This window comes from Haliotis rufescens, unplaced genomic scaffold (genome assembly GCF_023055435.1).
Source record: "Haliotis rufescens isolate VD_foot unplaced genomic scaffold, xgHalRufe1.0.p SCAF_18, whole genome shotgun sequence".
Classification (NCBI taxonomy): Eukaryota; Metazoa; Mollusca; class Gastropoda; order Lepetellida; family Haliotidae; genus Haliotis; species Haliotis rufescens.
The window spans coordinates 31,395,744-31,422,752 of NW_025963868.1; the positions used below are offsets into that span (position 1 = coordinate 31,395,744).

A 27,009-nucleotide genomic window follows, 5' to 3' on the forward strand; every position below is an offset into this window, starting at 1 on the left:
CTGTGAGTATATAAACACTGTCTACATAATCAACGTTATATTCACAAACACAACTCTTTACGTTCACTAACAATATAACACTTGCTGCATATGCAACACTATCTGTATATTTGCAACCTACACGGGTCCCTCAGTCGTCTTTGGCGCCGCAATTCGCGGTGCAGAGTTGCCTCCCTTGGGCACGCAAGAAAACCCGTGATTGTGGCTTGGAATCTCGGTTCGCCCGTATTATGATTCTATGTCTGTCAGGTTCTCGTGATTTCACCAAAGTAGTAAACGTCTAAGACCTTTATCACTTCGGGCTTTCCTCCCACAGTAAGCTGACACGCCGTGATATAACTGGAATACTGCAATATGGCGTTAAACCTACCTTACTCACACATACTACACTATCTTCATATGCAACCCTATTTGTAAGCCCAGGTGCTGCTATTTGATTGGCTGATTGTGAGACCTGACATCTACGGGACAACTTTCGCTACATTCATTCGTTCACATTTCGATCACAAGAACTCAATTTGTGTTTTCGCTGAGAATTGGAACAAAACGAAGAAAAACAAACTGTAATTATTTTAACTTGTAATTTGTACTGAAAGGAGTTTAGACAATAAACTATATGAATATGTAAATGCAACTGATTATATATTTCGCGGAACGAACATGCAAAGTTTACATGGTTCATTGTGACAGAATTCGAAGGATTATGATTGAGCCTACACTGTAGGACTATTTCAACACAATTCACAAAATACAAGTTACATATCACAAAACGGCAAAGCTGGAAACAAAATTCTTTCCAAAACTGACTGAAGAGGACTGGAGAACATTACATTGCCCGCTATCGCCCAAATCCAAGTTAGATAAAAGTTTATTTTCTTAAACATTATACACAGAACGTGAGGTTGAACGTTATCTTTACGATAAACTACATCATAGCAAAACAATTTCTGCAGGTGCACTTTGTGACCCCTAAATAGAACATTAGAAGCCAAACTGGAGCTCGCTATCGGCTGCGTAAGCACCGTTGTTACGTCTACCACGCACTTGTGCTTAGACAGGGTTGTAGCCAACAGGGAATAAATATTACGATTTGTTTGAACTGGTAACTGATAAGACGTTACTGCATCGATGAATCACTAAGATGTTCACCAAGATATACCTTTGTCGTTTATCTTTATTGCCTAAAAGATGATTGATAAACTACTTTCAGAGCGTCGTGACCGCACGCGACACGTGGTATACTGTATACTGCATGTGGTGAAATGATATAATCACTCATTACTACGGCACTCTGCCTGTTTTTTATTTGCTGTTTCACCTCACAGTCGGCAGTATTCCAGACTCATGATGGCTGCCTGTTAACAATCAAGTCTTGGTGCTTCAAACCAGTGGTTGATAGCACGAGCCTCGATCAGTGGCATCTATCAGTCAAGTAAGTGAGTTGTTTTCAAAACGAACAGCAACGTGATTATGATTAATTCTTACCCGGGTCTCCATGGGGTACATAACAGTAAAATAACATCCATCGGGAAATTACTTTTGTCACTGTGCTGCAGTAACGGTTAAAAGGAAAAGCTGCGGAACATCACAGTATTAATATAACTTCACATGGCTATCAGGAGTGGAACATAAATGAAAACAAAGGCAAAGTTTTTTTATATGCAAATCAAGTTTATTGAAGTTGAAACAATATTTAAAAGGAATGACTGAAAAAGTTCCAGATGAAAAGGAATGGCATCGAACATATTAAATCAAAATCACATGGTTGCTATATATGCATGCAACAATCTATTTTCCGACAGAGAATGTGCATATAATGGATGCAAGAACCTGCATTCCTCTCATTCTACTCAGCAATTGTACATATGGTTATACCGTGGGGATCTTAAATGAGTCCAAGTTATAAACTCTTTTTGGCTCTGCCCCTGATCCCCGCTTTTATTTATCATACAGAAATAGAATCACGGTAGTATTTGGCAATCCCATACAGCCACCATTCATCCATAAAAAATATTTTTTATGCAACATGCACCTACTTACCCTTAAGTATCAAAATCGATTTCAGTGATTTTCATTTCTTTTATAGTGAACATTGTATTGTGTTATTTAGCTGATGACATTATTCGTCAGTGCCTGTTTTATTTTGCATTTTCTTTCAAACATGTCACACTTCTCTAAGTTATATACCTGACAAATACTTACATGTACTGCTGTCGATATTCACAACATTTAGGCAACTATCAACTTTACGTTGCATAAGACCTTCACATTTCGCGTATTACATTGCCTTACTGCTGTACCGAAATGCATGCATATGATGTAGCGTGATTGGCAATACTACAACATAGATATGGGTATGTATACAATGAAGATCTACTTCATTTCTAAAAGTGTGATATTCAAACATCAAAGGCAATCACTTTCAGTACCGATTGCAAACTATCAACAAAGCGACCTTGAATGAACGACCAGCTGATCTCACTGCCTCGCTTCGAATGGCTATCAAGTGGTTAACGATACGATGTAACCAGTCTTGGTCATCCCTAATGTACCAGTGAATCACGGACATCTATTTCCGGACATGAAAATAGATAGATCTTTGTTTAGACTAAAAGAAATACTGTCTATACACCAGCGTGACCGTTGCCGCTAGAGATGAAGGCTATACTCGTCAACTGTCTACAGGTGTGATATTAACATGTACCGCTCGTACTACATGCGCCGTCAGTTTAAGGTTGAACCGTCCAAGTCAGTGCACCAGCCGGGTAAGTGAAGGGAAGATGAATTGAACAAGATCGCCCATTGCGAAGATCGATGCTCATGATGTCAATACTTATAATGTCTGATCCAGTCTCGATTATTTACAGACCGCCATCAAACAGCTTGGATATTGCTGATTGCGGTATTAAACCACAAAACAACCATCCATCAATGGCACAAACCCCTCACACCAACAGTAATGAAGTGAGACAAAGGAATAAAGGAAAAGAGCTTGCTTATGTCACAAACTGTCCGACATCCAAAACCTTCGCTCAGCAATGACACTGGAATAATATATATTATTACCAATTATTTATAATAACAGTGGCATATCTCTGATAAGGTTTTTGATGTCCTGTGTCCCCTGTATAGTTCTGTACATTCACATGAACTCCAGCCTTCAGTAACGCATCAACACACGCTGCAGATCCATCCCTTGCTGCTGCTGCATGAAGTGGTGTGTCACCTGTATTGTTCTGTACATTCACATGAACTCCAGCCTTCAGTAACGCATCCACACACTCTTTAGATCCCCGTCCTGCTGCCGTATGAAGTGCTGAGTCACTTTTATTATTATGTACAATCACTTGAGCCTCAGCCTTCAGTAACACTTCAACACACACTGTATATCCATCCCTTGCTGATGCTGCTGATTTATGAAGTGGTGTTTGACCTGTATTGTTCTGTACATTCACATTAGCTCCAGACTTCAGTAACACACCAACACACTCTATCTATCCCATAATGCTGTATGAAGTGGTGTGTCACCTGCATTATTCTGTACATTCACATTAGTTCGAGCCTTCAGCAACGCATCAACACCCTGCAGATCCATTCCTTGCTGCTTTATGAAGTGGTGTGTCACCTGTATTGTTCTGTAAATTCACATTAGCTCCAGCCTTCAGTAGCACACTCTGCAGATCCATACCATGCAGCTGCTGTACGAAGTGGTGTGTCACCTTTATTATTACACTCACATTAGCTCAGGCCTTCAGTAAAGCATCCACACACTCTCTAGATTTCCGTCCTTCTGCTGTATGAAGTGGTGTGTTACCTGTATTATTCTGTACATTCACATTAGCTCCAGCCTTGAGTAACGCATCAAAACTCTCTGTATATCCATGACTTGCTGCTTCATGAAGTGGTGTGTCACCTGTATTATTCTGTACATTCACATTAGCTCCAGCCTTAAGTAACAAATCAACAAACTTTGTACATCTATTCCCTGCTGCTACATGAAGTGGTGTGTAACCTCCATTGTTCTGTACATTCACATAAGCTCCAGCCTTCAGTAACGGATCAACAAGCTCTGAAAAGTCGTCACCCCGTACTGCGTCATAAAGTGGTGTGTCACCTTTATTGTTCTGTGCATTCACATTAGCTCCAGCCTTCAGTAACACTTCAACACACTCTGAAGATACCCACCCAGTTTCTGTAAATCCTGTTGATGCATGAAGTGGTGTGTCACCTGCATTATTCGTGGCATGTACATTAGCCCCAGCCTTAAGTAACAAATCAACAAACTCTGTACATCCATTCCCTGCTGCTACATGAAGTGGTGTGTAACCTCCATTGTTCTGTACATTCACATTAGCTCCAGCTTTCAGTAACGGATCAACAAGCTCTGTAAAGTCGTCATCCCATACTGCGTCATAAAGTGGTGTGTCACCTTTATTGTTCTGTGCATTCACATTAGCTCCTGCCTTCAGTAACAATTCAACACACTCTGAAGATACCCACCTAGTTTCTGTAAATTCTGTTGATGCATGAAGTGGTGTGTCACCTGTATTATTCGTGGCATGTACATTAGCCCCAGCCTTAAGTAACAAATCAACAAACTCTGTACATCCATTCCCTGCTGCTACATGAAGTGGTGTGTAACCTCCATTGTTCTGTACATTCACATTAGCTCCAGCTTTCAGTAACGGATCAACAAGCTCTGTAAAGTCGTCATCCCATACTGCGTCATAAAGTGGTGTGTCACCTTTATTGTTCTGTGCATTCACATTAGCTCCTGCCTTCAGTAACAATTCAACACACTCTGAAGATACCCACCTAGTTTCTGTAAATTCTGTTGATGCATGAAGTGGTGTGTCACCTGTATTATTCGTGGCATGTACATTAGCCCCAGCCTTCAGTAACACATCAATACACTCTGGAGGTGCATTCAAGGCTGCTGTGTAAAGTGGTGTGTCACCGGTATTATTCTGTGCATTCACATTAGCTCCAGCCTTCAGTAACTCATCAATATTCCCTGAAGATCCACCCCATGCTGCTGTATGAAGTGGTGTGTCACCTGTATTGTTCTGTACATTCACATTAGCTCCAGCCTTCAGTAACGCATCAACAGTCCCTGAAGATCTACCCCATGCTGCTGTATGAAGTGGTGTGTGACCTTGATTGTTCTGTACATTCACATTAGCTCCAGCCTTCAGTAACACTTCAACACACTCTGCAGATCCACCCCATCCTGCTGCTGTATGAAGTGGTGTCTTACCTGTATTGTTCTGTACATTCACATTTGCTCCTTTCTCCAATAAAAATGAGACAACATTAGGGTTTCTTCCACATGCACTGTGAAGAGGAGTATCGCCATCAGATGAAATCATGTCAACTGTTGCACCCTCCTCAAACAACATCTTGATGATACGAAAGTTTGTCAACCCACAAGCAATGCACACAACATTACTGTCAACCTGTGCTCCTCTGTCTAAAAGAAAACGCGTCATATGCGTGTTCTGGCTATTCAATGCACATTTAAGACCTCTCTGTTTATCTATATCACATCCTTTCTGCAGCAGCAGTTCCGCCACCCCAACATGACCACTTTCTATGGCAAGGTATAGAGGGGGTTGGTTATATGGTCGTCGGAAAATATAAAAACGTGGAGAATAATGCTCATTAACATCCACGCCCATGTTGATTGAATGTTCCACAGCTGATGTAAGGCCATTTGCGCAAAGGTATTGAAAGACTGTTTGAGCGTGACTGTCTCGTGCATTCAGGTTAGGCTGAAGGGCCAAAATTTGATTAACAAACACACTGTCTTCGGTTTCTGCTGCCAACATAAGTGGCGTTTTCTTCTCCATACCATATCTAGCATCTATCTCAAGCTGATGGTGTTCACTGATATAGGTCAGTACACTACAAGCAGCATTCTTGCACACCCCAAGTAAAATGTCTCTCAGTTCAATCTGGCTGAATGTTCTGTTTTCTTTCTCCATAATAAATTTGATGAGATGATGTGACTTGCTGCTAGAAATTAATTCACAAAATGACTGTTTTGAAGAGTTATCAGCTAGTTTGAGAATATCAGAAACAGACATGTGACACTGTGTTTTCAGGCAGCCCATTAGCAAGTCTATAAACTCTGGATTACAACATGTCTGGTGCGATAAGACATGCAACAAATTGCTCCTTGAAATTTCAGTTGCAAATCTTCTTGCTAGATGTTTAGCATAGTTCCAGGAGATGTTTGCAACAAGATCTGTCTCACCAGGAACGTTTTCCCTTGGTCTTGTGGAGGCTTTAAGAAGAAGTCGCTGATGGATGAATGACAAACTGCAAAAATCGATGACAAACATTGATTGTTTCGTGCTGAGAATTAGAGCGACACTGTCATATATAGAGGGATGGTCAAACATGTATGTGTCATCTTCCTTCTTGAGGTAAGATCCAACCAAATCATCAGCAGCTGTTATGTATTTGTATCCATGGGCATCCTCCTCCTCCAACTCTTTTCCACTAATCTTTCCATCCCTCTTAATCATAGCCTTGAACAGGGAAACCTTTATCTCATCTTTAAGAAATTTATCTAGGGTCTGTTTGAGGAATGCTAGAGGCGCTTGAAAAAAAGTATCTACTGGAAGCTGAGTCTGATCCTTTTCACATGATGTGACAAACATTTTACACACGTGGGGAAAGCCGTGTGGAGAGTCAGATTGACATATCCGAGACACGGTTGACTCATCAAAGTCTATGTTTTTTGTTTTGGCATGAACATGCCATATCTTCCTTCGTTCATTAGAGTCTCTCTGTGAGGAAACTTCCACCACATACTGGGCACTAGATATGTAATCTGCCATCCTTCCCAAGTCTGCCAGTGAGGATTTCAGCACATAGTCACGGCCTACGAGGATAATGATCGTTTTGCCTTTGTTTGGTGCTGTTCTCTTCAGAATTGTTTGCTCATCCTTTGTTCTCTCTTTTTTACTTTTAGTGGACTTATCCATAGAGTCCTCTTCAGTGGTCTTGTCTGGATCCTTCATATCCACAATAGGTCGTAGACTTGGTCTCCACTTGGCCCATTCTGCTACATCAAATTCTAGATCACCGAATATGTCATCTAACATAATGACAGGGTTAATGCTGGCCGTTATGACCTCATTGAACTCTTCTGGTGACACCACCTGATATACTTGTCTCCCCTGAGTGTGCTGATCGCTGAGGGCCATGTAGGCTATTGTAGACTTCCCCTCTCCTGGCCTTCCTTTAATTGTCACCCATGTTGCTCCTCTGTCCAGCTTCTCCTTCACTTTCTGGAGGGCTTCTGTCTCCACCATGTCTTTAGTCATTGACTGAATCCTGGATTCCGTTCTTTCTGTGAAAACAAGGCACATTTGATGTATCTATAAACTATAGAATAATATCTGTAAAAGTATACAGTCTGCCATTTTTTTAATTTGTCCTCAATTAAAGGAATAAAGTGTGGCCATTATCAATCACATACAGTTTGAGATCCCTGATGTTGAAATGTGTCAGTGAGTGAGTGGGTTAAACATTTTAACAATATTTCATCCACACTGTGACTACAATATTTACAAACATTAGATGAAATAAAATCCTCTCAACAAGGACTGTAAAAAATCAGTAACATATCACATAATTGCACCAAGAGAATGGACAATACTAAATACATCCCGTGAATGTTGAATACTGTCGATATACAAACAATAGTTTGCACGAAACCTAAATCGAATGTGCCACCTTCAATTTTCACAGCATTTCTCGATGTTCCAATATACCTCTGCATTTACCTCTACGTTTGAATAGTGCTCACTCTGCTTGTGGATCATAACACAGTTTCATATGAACAAAGCAGCCAGAATACCAGGATATAGAATTAAAGTGACAAAACCATTTCGATAATCATAAGAAACAGTCCACTTTATGATCCTGTCTGTGTATAACAATCACCTGTTTATGAATCACTATCAAATAGTAGGCATCCTACTCGACATTAAAGGGAATTTTTAAACATGGCAATTTGAAGTCATCCCCCATACAGTTTTGTGGACAGTGTTGTGTCACTCAGAATCTTCACTCATAGATCTGAATATGAAAAACAGACCAGATGTTCTCACTGGTCTCTCTTGTTTATAGTTCAGGTGGCTAAATCAGCGAAAGGGTCATTGACTGATATCCGATCACTAATATACCTGAAGCCTGAGGTAAACGTCTTGGCACAATTATCTAGTTACCACTTAGCCAATCCGAACAGAAATTCTGATTCATATGTATTTGTTGATATTATCTTCCAGGTACTGAGTTTCTACTTGATATGTTGTACCACCAGATACAAATACGACCTCACATCTTACCAACTTACATTTGATCTGAGTGATATAGACGACAAAATCATATGGACACGCTGCAATTTGTAATATGGTCCTGTAGAATTGTAACATAGTGTGAAGTGAACAGAGAGCAAAAAAAAATATATTGAGTCAAATTAAAAACTTCACATTTTTAAAAGTAATCCCATATATGATATCCAACGGACAAATGTATCAGAGAAGGTAATTTTTAATCATTAATGTCCCCAAAAGGATTTTAATTAACGTTGGTAACCATGATTTGTTCCAAGCACCTACGGTATACGGTAATAGCATCAACAGTTTAAATCATAAGTCCCAAGCATGAGAATCTGATGGCACACAAGTTCAGTAGCGTGTATGGCCACCATGTGGGTTGAAAACTGCCACACAACGCCTCCGCATGGACCTTGTGATGCTTGTGAACACATGATTGGGAAGACGACGCCATTGTTGCAGCAAAATGGTCCCAACATCTTGCAAATTCTGTGGTTGGTTCTGGAGAGTGCGCAGACTTCTGCCAAGAGCATCCCAGACGTGTTCGATGGGATTCAGGTCGGGAGACCTTGACGGCCAGTCCATGAAGGAAATTCCTTGTCAAAATTGCTGTGTGGGGTCTGGCATTGTCATGTTGGAAGATCAAACCGGGTCCATGTGCTGCGATAAAAGGCAGAAGTTGTGGTACCAGTAACTGGTCGCGGTAAGCAGCAGCGTTGAGGTTGCCACGGATGACAGGAAGCCTGGAACGTGCATTGCCACAGAAGGCACCCCACACCATGACACTTCCGCCTCGGAATCTGTCAACTTCCTGTACACAACACTGGGCGTAACGTTCATGACGGCGCCTCCACACCCTCGCCCTACCATCAGCAAATCCAAGATTTAATCGGGATTTATCCCCGAAGACAACTTGATTCCAATTCCTTAAGTGTGGCTATGCCCACAATTGTCGTTGACGTCTGTGTAATTGAGTCAGAATCGGCCCGCAGTATGACCGTCGTGCTTGAAGGTGAGCAGTTCTAAGACGGTTTCGAACAGATTTCGCACTCAGTCTACCCCTAAACAGTTCATTTCTGGTTGATGTAGCCGTCAAAAATCGGTTACGGAGGTGACGTAAGACAATCTGACGATCCTCTGCATGTCACACGTGGTCGACCTGGCCGAGAGCGATCAGCGGTGGTACTTGTTTGCTGTAGACGCGTCTGTAAATCATAAACAGTCCATCGACTACAACCCATCGTCCTTGCAATTGCAGCTACGGACGTTCCCGTCTGCAACATGCCGATGGCACGTTCACGTTGCACATTTGGAAGGCGTGGCATGACAAATGGCCGTAAAGACTTTTGTTTTCTTGTGTGTTTTTTGTCATTTATTGACTGAATTATGGTTGAAAACACGTGTGGTAGTTTTGGCCACGTGACCAGTTGCACGTGAAAATCACTTTTGCCACTTTAGTGCTGTGCACATGATTTTGATTGATTCACCTGCACAAAAACGGGCGTTATCTGAAGACAATACGTGGTCATTACTGTTTAAATACATTATAAGGGCCCAAAGAAACTATGTCCATGAGGTGACAGTTGGAACAAATATGAAAATTATCATAGCCAGCGTTTACTTCAAAATATATATGCCTCAGCTGAGCGATCATTGTGAGAACAAGTACAGGGATCTAGATAACTCACTCCTGATCTTCTGTGCTGCAACAGTCAATGGGCGGGTCTGAGGTGTACTAACGTTCTGCGTTCCGCCAATGTTCAGATTCCTGGCGCCCTGGACTGTCACATTTCCAAACTGCTGCCGTACTTGGATAAGGTTGTACTGGGTGACTGTAACAGGAACCATATAACTTAAGTTGTCAGGGTTGTTTTCCTTATTTGAACTGAGATACCTCACGTGATACTGAAAACTGACAACTGTCATGAACAGACATCAAACTGCTACGGCATATAAGTTGCTTTATCATATAATGGGTAGGTTTCACTGCAGGATAAAACAACGGATAAAAACGATATCCATTGGGGCCATATGCGGATAGAGATGCAAAAAATCAAAGGTCAAGCAGGGACTACTTTCAGTGTTTATAAACAAACATGGCCTCGCCCTTGTTATTCGGCGATCGAGTAAGAACCAATGGGAATCTGTATAAACTACAAGGATAATTGCTATCATTAACAAAAGAACAGTCTAATATACTGAAAATCAGTGTCTTACTGTAACGTAGCTATGGCATTTTATAAGTTTGGGCATCTTTTGAGATATAAATTTCCCAGCGACTTTGCGAGGGCACAAGGCATAGCTAAGCGGGATCACTAGCCATATCTGTTCTTGTAGACCTCTGTGGCTTGAAACCTTTTCCACAAATGAAAAACAGTTGGATTTGGCCGAAACATGTTTGAATTGTTAGTTTGGTTCGTTTTGTCTGTGTGTGTACATCTGACTGTACTTCTTAACGTTATGACAGGACAGGCCGACTGTCACCAACGTCTAACTGTGGTCGTGACGTCTCATAGACTAGGGCTAGAGTAGCTTCCCTTTGACAAAGGGCAGTTACTCTAGCGGACAGGCCGACAGATTGCCGCGAAAGACAGGTAAAAAAATAAAATCAATTGTTGTCTTGCGTATATGTTGCTTCGCCACTGTATAAGAATAGATTTTAGTTCGAACTCGATTGACTACTGTTACTGTCCAACTGACACATCAGTTGCCCTGTGACGTAATAAATATTATTAATGCGCGCATTTCAGGAAAACTCAATGTTTCTGTAATGTTTGTTAGACAGGAAAGCGATTTTAAAGCACAGAATGAAAGAATGACATTAAATGATAAAGAGGTTATCACGCTTGTGGATAGTAAATATCCAGAATTAGGAATAAACACTATCTATTTAGCTCGCCTAGGCTCGCTAAATGAACTGCTTATTCCTAATTCTGGATATTTACCATCCCCAAACACACTCGCGTGATAACCCCTACATATTTTCGTAAATGGTGATTGTCTTGTTATGCTTGTTTGACAGTGGCAAACCTGCAATTGAGCAGAGCTAGACCTTGATTTGTGGTTGTGTAGGGTTAATGACATCCCTGTAAAAACTTGAAGGCAATACTGCCATAGCCTAATAGCTTAAAAAACCAAAGTTATTTGAAAATACCCTATTGAAGATATTAGATATTTGTCACGCACCTGTTTATCAGCACTCACCTACAGGAGAATCACCAGTCACTGGTGCCACAGGTAGCCCGGACGACTGTATCTCTGATAAAACAGATCCTGGTATTCTGGGTAGGAGAGAAGATGTGGACGCTGGTGTCAGGGCTGCTGTTGTTCGGACCTGTAGACTGGTTGTGTTAGGAACTACACAAGATGTATTTGTGGGCAGCTGTGTCTGACTTGTTGTCTGAGCAACATCACCAACTGAAGCTGGTTGGAGTTGTGTCCCTTGATGTTGCTCTGGTGCTGACGCTATTTCTTCCTGTGGTTGTTGACAACATCCCACAACGTGTTGTGCTAGTGTCACAATTGGATCTCCAGCTATTTGAAAAATATATCTAAAAAAATATATTGTCTCCAATTCAGTTTGAATTATATTATATTATATCCTATACAGCTGACAAAGACATTGACTGCCATAAAATTTACATTATTGCGAGATGTTTTTTTAAAGTAAAACATATTGAGACTCATTAAAAAAATCCGGTTTTGCAGCTGTAGCTCCATACAGACTCCCCAAAAAGTTTATTATCACCAACCTAGCTGTGGTGACTCACAGTTATAGTGAGTTAAACATTAGGACAAAAGATTGTGCCGTTCAGGTTCCACACGATTCTACCGAAACTAATATACACACTATGGTAAGTACTTGAAATGCTAATGCAGTAGTAAACACTGAACACTCTAATGTAGTAACGGGACTATCTGGCAGATACATCTTACTATGGTCTCCTTTGCGATGCGATTGGTGATATGTTTCTCTTTGGAAAACACATGTTAATTTCAGTAATTGAGTAGGAATTCAAAATACTAGTATCTATCTTGAAAAATATTGTCCCATCCATATGCTTCAATTCCACATGGCACACCTAAATGTCTTTAACAGCCACTGACATGGTGGGAACTTAAAACAACATCCTCACTTCACTGTAAAGAGGAATGTGATGAACGTCCCGCAAATGATGCTTTTGTGTATTATTGATACGTTTAAAAGTGAAATTGCTTCATACAAACCTTTCTCTACAAGTTGGTATGACTCTTGTTGAACAGTCTGGAGTTTGACCTCTGCAGCACCTGTTCCAAGCTGTGACATGTCTCTTATTCCTTCCCCCTCTTCCTCATTTGTGATGTCATCAAACAAATATTCGTCGGCACTCTCTTCATCACCATCTATATTTTCTGCATCCTCCGTAGTCCTGCCTGCTCCTTCACTTGTTCCCTGAGGGCAGTACGTGGTAGTACCTGCCAGCTCCATGTTTTCCCCGCCTGATGACGTGTCCCCGTCATTGTGCTTCCTCCTGCACTTTGCTGGTGTACATCCTCCACACTCCGTGTCACTCTCATCCATCTGTCCTTGATCGTTCTGATTCAGTCTATGAAAATTCTTCACTGTATCTTGTTTTTCATCAGTGTCTTCAATCTAAGTTGGCATCTAACTCATCGTCATCAACCTACAAGACAAAAGTCCTAACGTGTACAGTGTCTGCCTGGGGGACAGCCTTACATTTGGTATCAGTGTATCAAGTATGAGAATTCTCTGCCACAGCACTGTAGCTCACCTGGATTTTTTGTCAAATCGGTGCCAGCTCTTAGTGTTACAGCACTGCAAAAATTACACATATGCAGTTATAAAGGTTTTTTTTTTTTTCAAAAGTCATATTCCACTGTCATGAAAACTAAAACCAGTATTTTCATGGCCTTGGTATGACAGCACGAGTTTCGTCCAAAGTTACCGCCCTTAAAAGTTGTCTCCCTTGGTTCATCAGCCTGTGTGAAACCAAAACTAAACAAAATGAGGAAACAACCTTTCAACTTGTGGTACTGACTACTTGATGTCATACAACTTTTATATCACAAAAAATATCACCATGCTGTCTGTAATGTTCTTGTTTGACTATCGTACCACAAACTTGTGACAAAGCGGGTCACTGACAGTTTCCATGATTGTCATTCTGTTGTATACATGTATTTGTGTGCTTTCCCACTGGTCCTCCACAAACACAGTTTTATTATTGTTTTCAAACTTCACTCGATGAGTACATGGTTTTTGACGAAAAGGATGAATAGTCACCAAAATAACCTGAAGATTGGCCTCATGGGAAAAGAACCAAATGTCATCACAGTTTTAGTAAATAATAATAAAGTAAATACCCATGGTTGGCTTAATACAAAGTTTACGCCAGAAAACAAGATGTTCACCAATCCAAAACACTGTCATGATAACCTCCATGTACTCACAAAAGTATGTTATGGAAGAAACTTTTTGAAAGTTATCTCACATTCTTAGTTATACTATTGTCATTGTTTCTTTTGGTTTTTCCAAATATAATAAAAGGAAATGCATTAGTCTGAGCCAAATAAAGAGAGTAAGGGATGTTTAATTTTATACATACCTGGCAATTATTAAGTGCCTTATTATCCTATTTAAATAAAGAAATATGGCTTTGGGGATGTAATTGTTCATTAGTTTCTGATGTATAGTTAGTTTGATGCCAGTGTAAATTGAAAAGAAATGAGAAACACTATGTAATGTCAAAACAAATTTCCCACAAACGACAAAAACTACATGACAAAATCGCGCCAGTTGATACTAAAATAGGCATTACTTGATTGTTTTTTACCCACGCCAATTGCCTGTATGCAAACATTGGTGGAGTAACTTTCATGCACTGCCACAATGTCCTCTTGTTAAAATGTGGAATTTGATTTGGCGTTTTGACGTAATTCACACTGGTCCCGTTTTGGTGTTAGTCCGTTTTGACTTGAATCCACTACGAGCCCTGAAGCGTGAGTACGATGGATGGCAAAAGGTGAGACTTCCTTCCACCCGGCCCCTCATGACATCAGGTGATAATGGGGCGTTTTGACGTAACACAAACTGATCCGTTTTCACTTCTATCCATTACGTGCCCAGTGTGTGAGAACAATAACAGATACATGTAAAACATTGTTAAAATAAGTCTACATGCAGCGATCTTTGTGAGTGAAAACAAGTTGTTCTCTAGGTTATTGTTACTGATTTTGCCATTCTGTAACAACGGGACCAACATAGTTATACTTCCTGGTGCTACTGGGCTAATTTCGTTGTCGCAGTCACCAACATCTTGTCTATATTACTATTTTTTTAATTTTGTTTGTTTGTTAGTATTACGCGATCTGTAAATAATCGAGTCTGGACCAGACAATCCAGTGATTGACATCATAAGCATCCGATGATATGCATCAACCAAGTCTGACCACCCGATCCCGTAAGTCGCCTCTTACAACAAGCATACTCACGTTATAGCATACACACTGAACTGTATATTTATTCGTTTCTAGGGTGTGTGAACTACGCATAAAGTCGGAAAGCTCACTTAAATCTCCTACAGTAATTTACGTAAGTAACTATTCGTTTTCAAATTCAACCCGACACTGACTTAATGTGCTGTATCATGAGGAAATGTGTCGACGAGCTCCGGACACCAAGCCCCCAGTCTAAAACAAGTAGAGACTGCTGTAGAGCATCAATTGTGCCCCGCATTATAATGTTATTTGCCGAGGAAGTACCTGTAAGCTGTGGGAGGACAGAATTGGTGTAAAGTACAAATTGGTTGTTATTAATGTAGTTATCTTTTGAAAACACAATAAAAGAAACAGTGTCTTTGAATGGTCAGCACAAGGAAAGACCAGGCAAGAAAACTTGGTCTGTCAGGCAGAACTTGATATATACCCACTAATAGTACCAATAAAAAACATAAGTTGATTACAAGTCATATATGGATAACACAACAAATTTCATTCTTAAACATGCTTTTGCAGCAAATATCAATATTTCTGGTCAAAATGTTGGTTGGTTTAAATAAAACAAACTTTGAAAATAGTAAACACAAAAAAATGTAATGACTCCACTGTAAATAAACTTCAAATATAAAAATTCACGCATTCCTTAGGGGATTCCTATTTATCTAACAGCAAGTTAAGAACACACAGTTTGGTCAAGTCATCTATAAATATTGAGAATTATCTTTCATATTTTAAAAACAAAGGTCATAGGTCACTTTTCTCACTTCGTTTAAGTAATCACATACTAAAATTTGAAAAATTGGTAAATATACAAAAACACCAACCCCATTGGAATAATGTCTCTGTGAAATATTTGATGTCTCAGAAGATGAGCAACCTTACGCAAAGCCAAGAAAGAGAATCACACATAATTCTCAATCATGATAAAGAATTCGGTACACTCTGTTAAAAGGAACAGTTCTTAATGATTTTACTTACAGTTATCCAGAAACATCTGTGATCATATCAACAATTACAAACAAATTTCTTGTATGTACAACATTACCATGGTTTTGCGCAATTCTCATGTTGTTTCCATAGCATTATAATACACTTGTTTTTAAATAAAATTGTTATAATGTACCTCCTTTGTATGTTGAATGTACCTTTGTTTTTCAATTGTCGTTTATGGTGCATGTATTTTGTCGTTTGTGATTGTATAATATTGCCACTGTTTCGTGATCTAAAACAACTGCTGCATGATTGTTTCTTAAAGTTGTGTATTGGGGCAAGGTCGCCTAAGGCGCTGTAATTTGCTATACAGAGTTGTGTACCTTGGGCACGCCAGAACCCTATGACAGTGTGTTTGAATCCCGGTTCGCCGCTATTTTATTGTCAGCACAAAACCTGTGCTCGTTAGTTTCACAAAAGTGGTGAACGTCTAAGACCTGAATCACTTCGGGGTTTCCTCTCACATCAAGCTGACACTGCATACTATTCTTATGTACGGTTCCGTTTGGTTAACTGGGTTTGTGCTGTGATTGCTTTCAGTTTCGATTTGAAGTATGTTCAGAACAATGTTACTATTTTCAACCCAAACATCATGAAGATATCGTGCAACCATATTATCTTTTAGGAAAATAATTACATACTACAGACCAACCTGTTGATTTCCTATGTATCCAGAAGCAAAGAACATATATTGGTGTATAATCTCTGCCGGAAGAAAACTGTCAAAGCAATAAACCACGCACAACTGTAAACCGCCGCATATAATGTTATGAATCATTCTTCCCCGCCCTGTAGGCAGGGAAGTATACGGAAACCGTTAATTTTGTACATTACATACAGTGAACTATTTGAAACAATACTGTGCTCAACTATGGCCAGCAAGGATCATACATGTGATCATGAAAACAACTAATTGCAAATTTATCATATCAAACCCATTGTTTTACATTTGTTGTTTATTGAACAAAGTTATACTTTATAGAAGCCTGTTATTTAATCGTGTTGTACAATATGTTGCAACGGCAATGTGAAGTTGAAAGATTGAGTGCGCGTGACAGGCTTGACCTAAATTCCTCCCTGGAACCTTTTTTGATGGCTGCCTTAATAACATACTATACATTGCAAAGGTAGTGCGTAACAGAGCTGTTCGGGTAAGGGAGATAATGACTCACGCTCTTTGATACAGCTTGAATAAGATCAGATGTACAGCGTTGCAAGGTCAGTGCGTGATAAAGCTCTTTACTGCTCCTATAGCTAAATGAGATAATCGCTCAATGCGCAATAGTATATTCTTGCAAAATATAGACTGGTTAAAATGAGATATAGATATATTTCCCCTTAACATTTTTAGTTCTTTTAAAAAGAAAATGAACAAGTGTCATGGGTTATCTGCATTAGGAAACGTGACTAAGTCTCAGAATTGCAAGACGATTTTGAAGTATCTCTTATTGCTGCAAAAGAATAGCATCAACATTCCACGCACATGATTTGTATGTTTCGTTTCGGTAAATGCGTGGCTTGAAATTTCAAATAAACCAACATGTCGACGACCATGCCACAAAAGTAACGGTTCACGTATACTTCCCTGCCTTCAGGGCGGGGAAGAACAAGACGCTGGAAAAAAACAGTGTTAAATATAGCTGTGTTTACGCCGCGTATGTCCAAGCTCCTCTAAGCGATGCCTCGTTCCTAGTGCTTTCTTGTACACTACTGCCTAGAAGTTCATTCCCCTTACACGCATGGGCAACGCGTTACGCAACCAGTGTGCATCGGGTTGGTCACGCGTGTGATACCCGTGTGCAACGCGTTGCACACGGGTGTGCACCCCGTCCGCCACTCGTGTGCAACGCGTGACACACTCATTAGAGGGGGAACAAACTTTTGACCAAAGGAGGACCCGTCTTAAGCTGAACCTGGAGATGGTAACAAGGAGAGAACATTTTGTTATCCTGACGAAAAATGATAATACACATGTATTTGCTAATGTCTCCTTTCTTTATGTGATTTTGTGGGAATTACATGAATATTGTTGTGTTTAAATAGATCTGTCTTGTTTTATACGACCATTGCTTCTAAATCTGATGGTGTTAAGAGAATACATGGTCCTGGAACATGTTATTGCAGTTGAAATGCTTTTATTGTGATTTGACATTTACCGTCTGTAGTACGACTTTCAGTGATAATATGTATGAGGTTTGGCGGCGCATTGTTTTTATTGGACCCTAATTACTTTATGATGACTTGGACTCTTTACCTCAGCTCCATAGCCGTGAGGCTGGAAAAGAGCAGCATGTAATTAATGAGGGTGGGTTATATCATTGAGGATACACTTGAGGGAGAGAATACTAATTACCGTACTACAGGAAGAGACCTGTAGACGTAAGCGCGGGGTTGTGTTTTAGCTGGCCGTTCGATAATGGCCGCCAGGAGACGTGAGCTTTGACTGCGTCATCTAAAATAAATAATAAGATACAGCAGTGTTATTTTCACGGGTCTGTTGATTAAACTCCCAGCGCTACGGTCAATGTATCTTCTACTTGATCCTTGATACATCATTTTGGCATTCACAATATATAGTAATTCAACGTACAAAGGAGCACTGATCTAAAGCAATTCCGCGGGAGTAGTTGTTACCTGTGCATTACTGTATTTTCCCAGTGAGTACCCGGATGATATAGCAGAAATCTAGACTTGTTCGCGACCTGTGCTCGCCATTCGTAAGCGCATTTTTATTGCAAGTAGAAGGACGTATGGTCACATTGATCAACAAAAATGAAATACAGTTTTGGAAATATAGGTATATTTGTGGGGAGCATCGGTACTGGTGATGCAGTTTTGGTAAGTCACTTGCTTGGTAATTGTGCGATCTTTGTGTACACTATTTTGACTTGCAACACAAAGTAAATATTTCATCTGAACATTGCTTATTTTACCGTGTGTATATGTTTACATTCAAAATGTAAACAGATTTCACTAAGGAAATTTATTAAACGCCTAAATATTCAGTTTATTTTACAAATTAACTGAAAAAAATGTCCATCTTTATTCATATGATAACGAATTCCAAATATTTGTTTATGTTTAATATCATCACCAAGTACAGTTCTGTATTGTTTGGCTTCTTTTCTTAGCATAATTAATATATTGTGATGTGTTTAAGCTCTTTTGATCGTCTTTATCATTTTTAGTCAGTCGGTTAAATAAATGAATGGATTATTCAGTCAATTTGTAAAATGACTGAAATATTTAGATATTTAAAAAAATTGCCTGAGTGAATCATATTTTACACATTGACTGTAACATATACACGCTTACAAAAGAAAATACTTGTGAAAACAACGTCTATCGCGCATCGAAAAACTTCCCAACCAAACGGAAAGGACCAAGAATGATTCTGTTCAAAGCTGCAGCGAATGAATGAAAACAAAATGCAAATATTATTATTACAACCTACCAAAGTTATAATGTATCCGGGAATATCAACATAAAGGAACAATATCCATTGCGTCTGCAGCTGTACAAAAAAACTTATTCGATGTCAAATGTCTATGTGAGAATCAAATACTTTAATAATAATTATTTGGAAACAATATTTGGAATATATATGAAATATATTAAAATATTGAAATATATCGTTTTTAAACGTTATTTAAATGTATCGAATATTATAACCCGTGTTTGTTTCTTAACTGATCACTTAGTTTGTTTCAATTGTTTCACATAGGTGCCAAATTAGCTGAGAAAGCCCACGTGACAACTATTTTTATAATGTCCACGGTTCTTAAAAACATACATTGAGTTAGATAACAATGAACAACCAGTCAATGTATTATCGGTTACCCTTTGAACAAAGTATGTTGTTTTTACATCTGTACTTCACGCCATGATATGAGTGTATTCCCTAGGTTTAGTAAACCTACCTTCACATGTAAACACTTACTTTTGACATATCCACTGTGCAAGATAACAGTAATTAATCAATCAACGTATTTCCTGTTGATCCTTTGATGTCTGGGAATGATCAGTTGATTTACAAAAAAAGTAAAGCAACTAACCATACATCTCTTGCTTGGCTGCCACGTGCATATCACATAACTCACATTCCACCTCACTTCAAACCTGGATTTAGATTGAATAATTTCCCCAGGTACAAGAAAGACCAAATTTGAACCTTTATAATCTGAGTGGTGCTACAACTAAGTATACATGTTATAAATTCATTAACTGAGCAGCAAGTGAATTACGACAAATACACAATTGTAGGGTTATACCAGAAAATGTGGATGACAACAAGGGAGTAGTAATTGTATCATCCACGCAATCCGAAATCCGCAAATGCTTTCACTCAGGGATACTTTTTTATTATTAAACTGTAACCATCAGGGGTATTTCCAAATAACGACAACCGATGAGCTTTCGCCGTAATTTGTCTGTTTGTTTAGGCTGAAGAAATTAATTACCATGCGCCCTTTGTTGAAATCTTCATAGATCACGGGTAACCAATCAGTTTTTAAAAATGCGTAAGCTTATTTAGCTGTCCTTGCAGACTGGTAGCCCAGTCTCTTGTCACGCTCGGTTGCGTTAACGAGCAAATTGACTCACGGCAGCTAGAAAGCCCAAGCGGAAATCCAAAGGTCGTATTACCTGAAGAATCAACCTTCATTTGCGAAATATCTACTGCTCTCAAAATTAAAGACAGAACTTTCTAACCAAGGGTTACCAGTTGAAACTGGTCGATGGCTGAACATTCCCAGGGAAGACAGCCAGTGTCCACTCTGTGAATCTTTCGCTGTGGGAGATGAATTGCATTATTTATTCCAATGTGAAGCTTTTCACCAACGGCGATATGAACTCTTAAATAAGCAATATCTTAAGTTTCCAAACATTTAAGAACATTATGACCACTAACAGTGTAAGAAATCTAAAAGGCCTATCTAAATTCCTTAACCATGTGTACAATACAATTGGTAAATTGTATAAGTATCCACGTATCCTATTTTTATTATTTTGGTTAAATTGTACATAATAAAAATTGTAGATAATTGTATGTCATGTTATTCTAAGATTAAATGAGTTTGAGTTTGAGTCCGACACCCGAGAAGAAGCCAGAGATTAGTGCCCCTTTTTGAATAGTTTACAATCATGTGTTTTAGGGTTAGCTGTGTTGGCTTAAACGTATTTATATTTCAAAAGAAATCTGGATCGGTAAACAAGCAAAACTTGCTTATGTAATACCTCTCCAGGTAACAACTTAACAACAGCTGGATATATATAAGAGAGTGATGAACATAAACATACAAAATGCACAAATGAAATACACGAAGCCAATACACTGAAGCAAGTGGTGTCTGTGAAATAAGGTAATGCAGTTTTCCTTTACTACATGCATAAAATTAAGCTACTCAAACCTTTTGCTTTTGACAATGATGTCGTGAACTGATTTAAGAAGAGTCATGTTTGTAGAACTGCTTAACTACTGCCACGTAATATAATTTTTAGACCATACCCATGTGTGTAGAAATACACAGTGTTTCTGATATTATCGTATTTTTTGACAGTTATAGAAAAAGTGAATTGCATCTTCAAGGTGATATCCACAAGTGCAGTCTGGTATGTCTGATACATGTCGTCTAAACTTATCAGCGTTTAAGTCACTGCAGCCGAGCCTAAGGCGACAGTGGACAATTTGGCATGATCTATGAAAATATTTGAAGTCAAAATTATTAGTAATTGCATCAGAACGATTAATTAATGATTTGATTTCTTTTAATGAGCGAGCATTAGTTACTTCATCGGATAGAGGGTTCCGCAGGTTGATCATATCCAGAAGAAATTATTATTAAGCATAGGTCTGTGTTCTACATTTGATTGTTTGTATGTTGAATCTATTTCTAAGGTTATATTTGCTGTTATCAGAGAATTGAATATACACTTTTCAAATATTTTGGCTAAGCAACTTGTGAGTGCTACAAGTCTATAATTTGAGTATTCATGTTCATCGCTGACACTGACACCGCATCAGCCCGGCAGTGGACTTGACACAGTTATTTGCGCACCGATTATATAACTCCTACAGACAGGGTGGGGTGGTTGTTTAAAGCGAAACGGACGACCCCGTCTGTTATGTAATATATGCTGTGCGGCGTCTTTGATCTTGCCTCAAAACATACACCTTATAGTAGTAAACGACGATCAGGATGGCCTGGAAATAAACACAATTCTGTCTGCCCAGTGTATCCACAATTAACTAGAATGCTTCATATCCACAAATATATATATATAAAATAGATATTTGCCCACAGCAAATATTCATTTGCTTAATTGCATCAATGTGGTTTATCAGAACATGTACAATGCTTTCTTACGCTTGGTGAGGCAGACTGAAATTGAACATTAGGATAACGTCAGCAGGGATAAAAGAGGTCATACCAAAGAACTTTATTTACTAGTGGAATAGTCAGACATTCCGATCAACCACTACAAGGCCCGGCCGGATCTCAAGGTTGACCAGATCAACACCCCAAAGAAACATCTCTACGCCAAACAAGGAGTCCCTTTCGTCATGGTGCACAAGAAGGGGGGACAGGACATCGAGTACGACATCACAAACTACACAGACTTGTACCACTTCTTCCAGAGTAGTGGCGTACCGACCTCAAACCACTTCGTCGCCAATACCGCCGCCCTCCTTGCTAAGAGTCTCTACCAGAATCCCGACCCCCAGGATGAGAAGCTGACCAAGAGACTACTAGAAGGATACCACCTCTAGACTTCAAGCCACACATGCTCGCCAGCCGACGCCGTGCCTTCCCACGCTTGCCCCCCCACCCCCAGGCCCAAACTTTTCCATATTATTGAATATTCTTTTATCACCCACTCCCACCCAGCCAAACCCCAACCCCCTTAACTTTATTAGAATAGGCTGTAAACTTATAATTTTTTTTTTGGGGGGGGTGCACTTCTTTATTTAATCATTACGCTTTTTTACCCTAATAGTATAAGTGCTTCCCCGTGTGCGAGATAGGCTTAAGTCGGAAAGCGCACGTTAAATCTCCGAGGTACCTATCTACCAGAACTTTATTTGCTGTTCTGGTCATACATAAATATATGTAAGTTACGTACATGGGGAGGCTATTATTATTTACAGCTAACAGCAATATAGTGCAAATATTATGTTCAATAAAAGAAAACGTTGATAGATCTATAACACACTTTTTGTACTATTAAACAAACTGTGGACTTTTAAGACATTTTCGCTTATTGTAATAACATCTAGCTAACAAATCATGTCTATCTCTGAAATCCACAAGCATAGTTGCTGTCAAACCTAAAAAACATATTCAGGGAGGTCAGTTTTGACTTGCCAAGCACCTTAAGGTGAGTTTATTTTTAAACTGGCAAAAGCGATTGTCCCTTCAATACTAGTATATGGCTGGAAGCTGTTTCTCAGACTGTTATGAGTTATGATGTATTTTATGATATTACTGGGGAATGTTCAAATTAGTTACTGTCATTTAATCCAACGTTCTAACTGTCAACTGTCTCAACAGGACCATAGGTTTGGTTATATATCTCCTCCCTGTCTCTATGTCTTCAGTTGTTAATCGGTAACTGCGGTCCAAATGTATCAACTTATTCATCTATTGTTGCAAACTTGACTGATTTAAACATATCTAATTGATCATGAACTACTCAGTCAGTCAAGCACCTGTATCAGAAATGTAAAACCAGCCATGTTTCATGTAGTCCCAATATCACTAAAAAAAAGGCCGATGAAACGTGACATATAAATTTACTCACAGACAATATATTTTTCGTGAGAGTGAAGCACAATTTTATTAAAGTTTTATTAACAATTTCATAAACTATAATAATATTAATATTAAAATTCATCATCACTTGCCAAGTTTATGAACATGTCCCCATTTGGGAGATGTCACATATAAACAAGGATTCGAACTAAGTTTGATCGTCTTTGACACTGAGGTTTATCCCCACTTTGCCAGCAAACTGCAGAAGATTAACAGTGAGTGAGCATCGTTTCTATGTTTATACAATAATAGATGTTATGCCAAAAACGCTCACAGTAGTTAGTGAGTAAACTCACGACCTGTCATGACCTGGTTGAGTGACTTCCTCCAATCAACGTGAAAGGATTACCCACAGAGAAAGACAGGATTAAATTTACCCATAAATCTTATCCTAACGTAGTACTCCAACTTCTAAATGCCTCCCAAAGAAGGATTAAAATCCTAAATATATCCTATCTACGTAGTATAGGTACTCACAACCTCTAATAATAAACTGTTACGTTTGGTATCCCCAGCAATACTCACTATGGTCATTGGGCAAATGTAAAAATCACAAACCCTAACGAGATTCTGTCTACATGGTCACACCCGGTGATTGTGAAGATCTCAAATTCTATCAACAGTCAGACAGCATGGCTGTTCATATTCATTTACAACATCCTCTTATAATTAGTATAAAAGTGTCCCACACAAAACCTTCTTTTATTTATTCTTTCAAAATACAAAACAGAAAGTGGGGTGTGGGGAAATGGGACATATTCCTACGTGAAATAATGAGACATTAGTAGTGGTGAAGGCTATATCATAATTGTACTGTCTAAAGTATAAATTTGGCGAACGAAAAACGTTATATTTGCAATCAAATGGAATTACTCGTGTGGGCAAATGAATATGTTCGCAAATCCACAAACAATCATTTTATTAATGGCGAACATTTACCAACCCGCGACAATCGTGTCAACACGGGGGTTCCCCTAGCAATAAACTTGCATCTAAATTCACTACTGTTCTACTGTCGGCTAGCCACAATGGCTAGACGGGACCCTAGTGGAATGGTTCATGCCATAAAAGTCTAACAACCGAACACTAATTAAGATGGGCCGACCTTGTATTTACGGTCTGGTGAACACAGCTCAATGGCCGCTCATTAACTAAAATTTCACATCTCACTGTTTTGTTTTATCTCACTATTCATTTGATAATTTTGTCAACTTCAACTGGAACCCGGTCCCGTGTTACACGCGTGGCACACGCGTGTGCAACGGGTTGCACACGCGATGCACACCCGTTGCACACCCGTGTGCAACGGGTGCTCACCCCGTGTGCAACCCGTTGAGCACCCGTGTCACATGCGTGTTACACGCGTTCTCAACGCGTGTTAGGGGAATGAACTTTTAGGCAGTAGTGTATGTAGCGGGGGGAAGCTCCTCCACAGCACTAGAATAAACTATATCCTGCATCCTCCGCCTAGTGTCACTCTTCCCCCATCCAGGATAGACTGGTACCTAACCTGCTTACAGACTCCTTATGCGCATCGTCAACTTGCGCCAAAGATAAAGTGTGATATGAGAGACGGAGCACAGCGGCGGCACAAGTAATTTCTCTAGGGCAAACAAGTCTAAGATAAGGACTACAGTCACCCACTATGTGACTTTGGGTCGCTCCTCTCAGCTTTCGGTTCGGCGAGTCATGGCAACTTTCCAAAGGTAGAATATTTGCAGTAATAGCGGTGAGTATTGGTACCATTATTGAATGCCGTGCCCTACCATGCTTTATTTGGTGTTGTTTTTGTTTGATGTCAGTTTTAAAAGATACCTTATCACCCTTTTTACAGGGCCTTATGCTAAGGCTAATGGTTAAACCATTCCTAACTGTACATCTGTACACTAAATATGTCCTTGTGAGTCGGGCATTATGATAAAAGGGGGACAAACTCTTTGATATGAGTAACGAGTTAGACTTAAACATTGTTTTTAAAGAAACCATATGTTAGTCTCAAAACGTATAATGACATGTGTACATATGAAATGCTTAAATCATAATGAAAATATTTTCTTAAACTATAAAATTATTATCCTTAACACGTTATCACTGTTATCAAGGGGGCAGGCGTGAATGTTGACCTGTTTTCCGTGTAGCGATATGTGAGGACTTTGTACAGCGTGAATAATTGACGTGTCAGGGCAAAGGAGTAAACATACAGTACGCTTAGCATAAGGGAGATAACTCTCCTTGAGAAACATGATTCAGGATTGTACCTAAGCTACGAACTCACAACATTATGGGTTTCAGTTTGAACAATGTGTGCATGACAGATATTTACAGATACATTTTGAGCCCCTCTGCCACCTCCAAAAGCACCAAATATCAGTATGTTTTAGTAAAGTGGGAGAACTATGACAAATGCATGTAAAACTTTGTAAAAATAAGTCTACATGCAGCGATCATTGTGAGTAAAAAGTAATGTATCCTTTGTTTATGTTATCTGTTGGATTTCGCCATTCTGTGACAACGGGACCAAGAAACATAGTACGTTTTTCTTCCTGACGCCACTGGGCTAGTTTCGTTATCTCAGTTACCAACATCGCATCTATATTAGTATACACACTTAACTATTCGTTCTCAAATTCAACCCGACAATAAATAGTCACACAGTGATGATTACAGACAAGCAAAAATCCGTCGACACTTACTGTGTTGTATTATTAGGAAATGCGTGGACGAGCTCCGGCCCCTGTCAACACGTCAAGACAAGTCTCGATGCAGCTAGTCCTAGCTCCTCACAGCAATGCCTCGTTCCCAGTGCTACCTTGTATTTAAATAGAGGAAGGAAGCTCCTCAACAGCACTAGCGTAGACTGTTTCCCGCATCCTTCGCTTGGTGTCGCTGCTCTCGACTCGCCCCTTTCCGTAACCTACAATATTCGGCTTGTCCCGGAAAAACAGGAGTTGGTCACGAATGCCAAGAGAAAGATATATATATATATATATATACTGGTTACCGTCTCACTATGCGCTTCGTCAACTTGCACCAATCTTATATTGTGGTAAGCAATGAGATTAGAAGGTAAACCACAGACGCTACCGATCACGCCTGCTATTCTTCTAAAGATACGTCATAAATTAGACCTGACCTCACTCTTCAACATAGCTTTCTGGTCAGCCAGTGTGGTGGGCTTTTCACATTTTTAAGAAAATCGACTCTGTTGCCCTCCAATGTGGAAAACCCAAACCACTCACAAGTTGTGTATTCGTGACGTCACATGGTGTAGTGATAAAGTGCTCTTAACAATTAGACATAGCAAAACTATCCAGTTTGGTCAAGGATTCTGCAAGTTCCCTTGTGTAACGTGGCCAGCT

The 27,009-nt window shown here is 39.5% G+C and overlaps 1 protein-coding gene across 1 annotated transcript; it reads right to left on the reverse strand.

Moving 5' to 3' along the window:
- Positions 1 to 1,670: 1,670 nt before the first annotated feature.
- LOC124124855 lies at positions 1,671 to 26,593 on the reverse strand. The gene is made up of 5 exons (XM_048398591.1): positions 26,344 to 26,593; positions 12,579 to 13,015; positions 11,556 to 11,885; positions 10,040 to 10,183; positions 1,671 to 7,360 (listed from the first exon to the last, which is right to left on the reverse strand). Exons 2-5 carry the CDS (start codon positions 12,910 to 12,912, stop codon positions 3,744 to 3,746), a joined length of 4,425 nt encoding a protein of 1,474 aa, XP_048254548.1. The 5' UTR covers positions 12,913 to 13,015; positions 26,344 to 26,593; the 3' UTR covers positions 1,671 to 3,743.
- Between the last annotated feature and the right edge of the window lie 416 nt (positions 26,594 to 27,009).

Bases quoted from the DNA above. Each gene is read 5' to 3' on its own strand.
- LOC124124855 (XM_048398591.1), bottom strand. From the start codon at position 12,912: ATGGATGAGAGTGACACGGAGTGTGGAGGATGTACACCAGCAAAGTGC. The intron at 10,184-11,555 runs GTGAGTGCTGAT...TTCCTGTTACAG, and splicing joins GACTGGTGATTCTCCTGTAG to TCACCCAGTACAACCTTATC. The intron at 7,361-10,039 runs GTGAGTTATCTA...TTGTTTTCACAG, and splicing joins TGCAGCACAGAAGATCAGGA to AAAGAACGGAATCCAGGATT.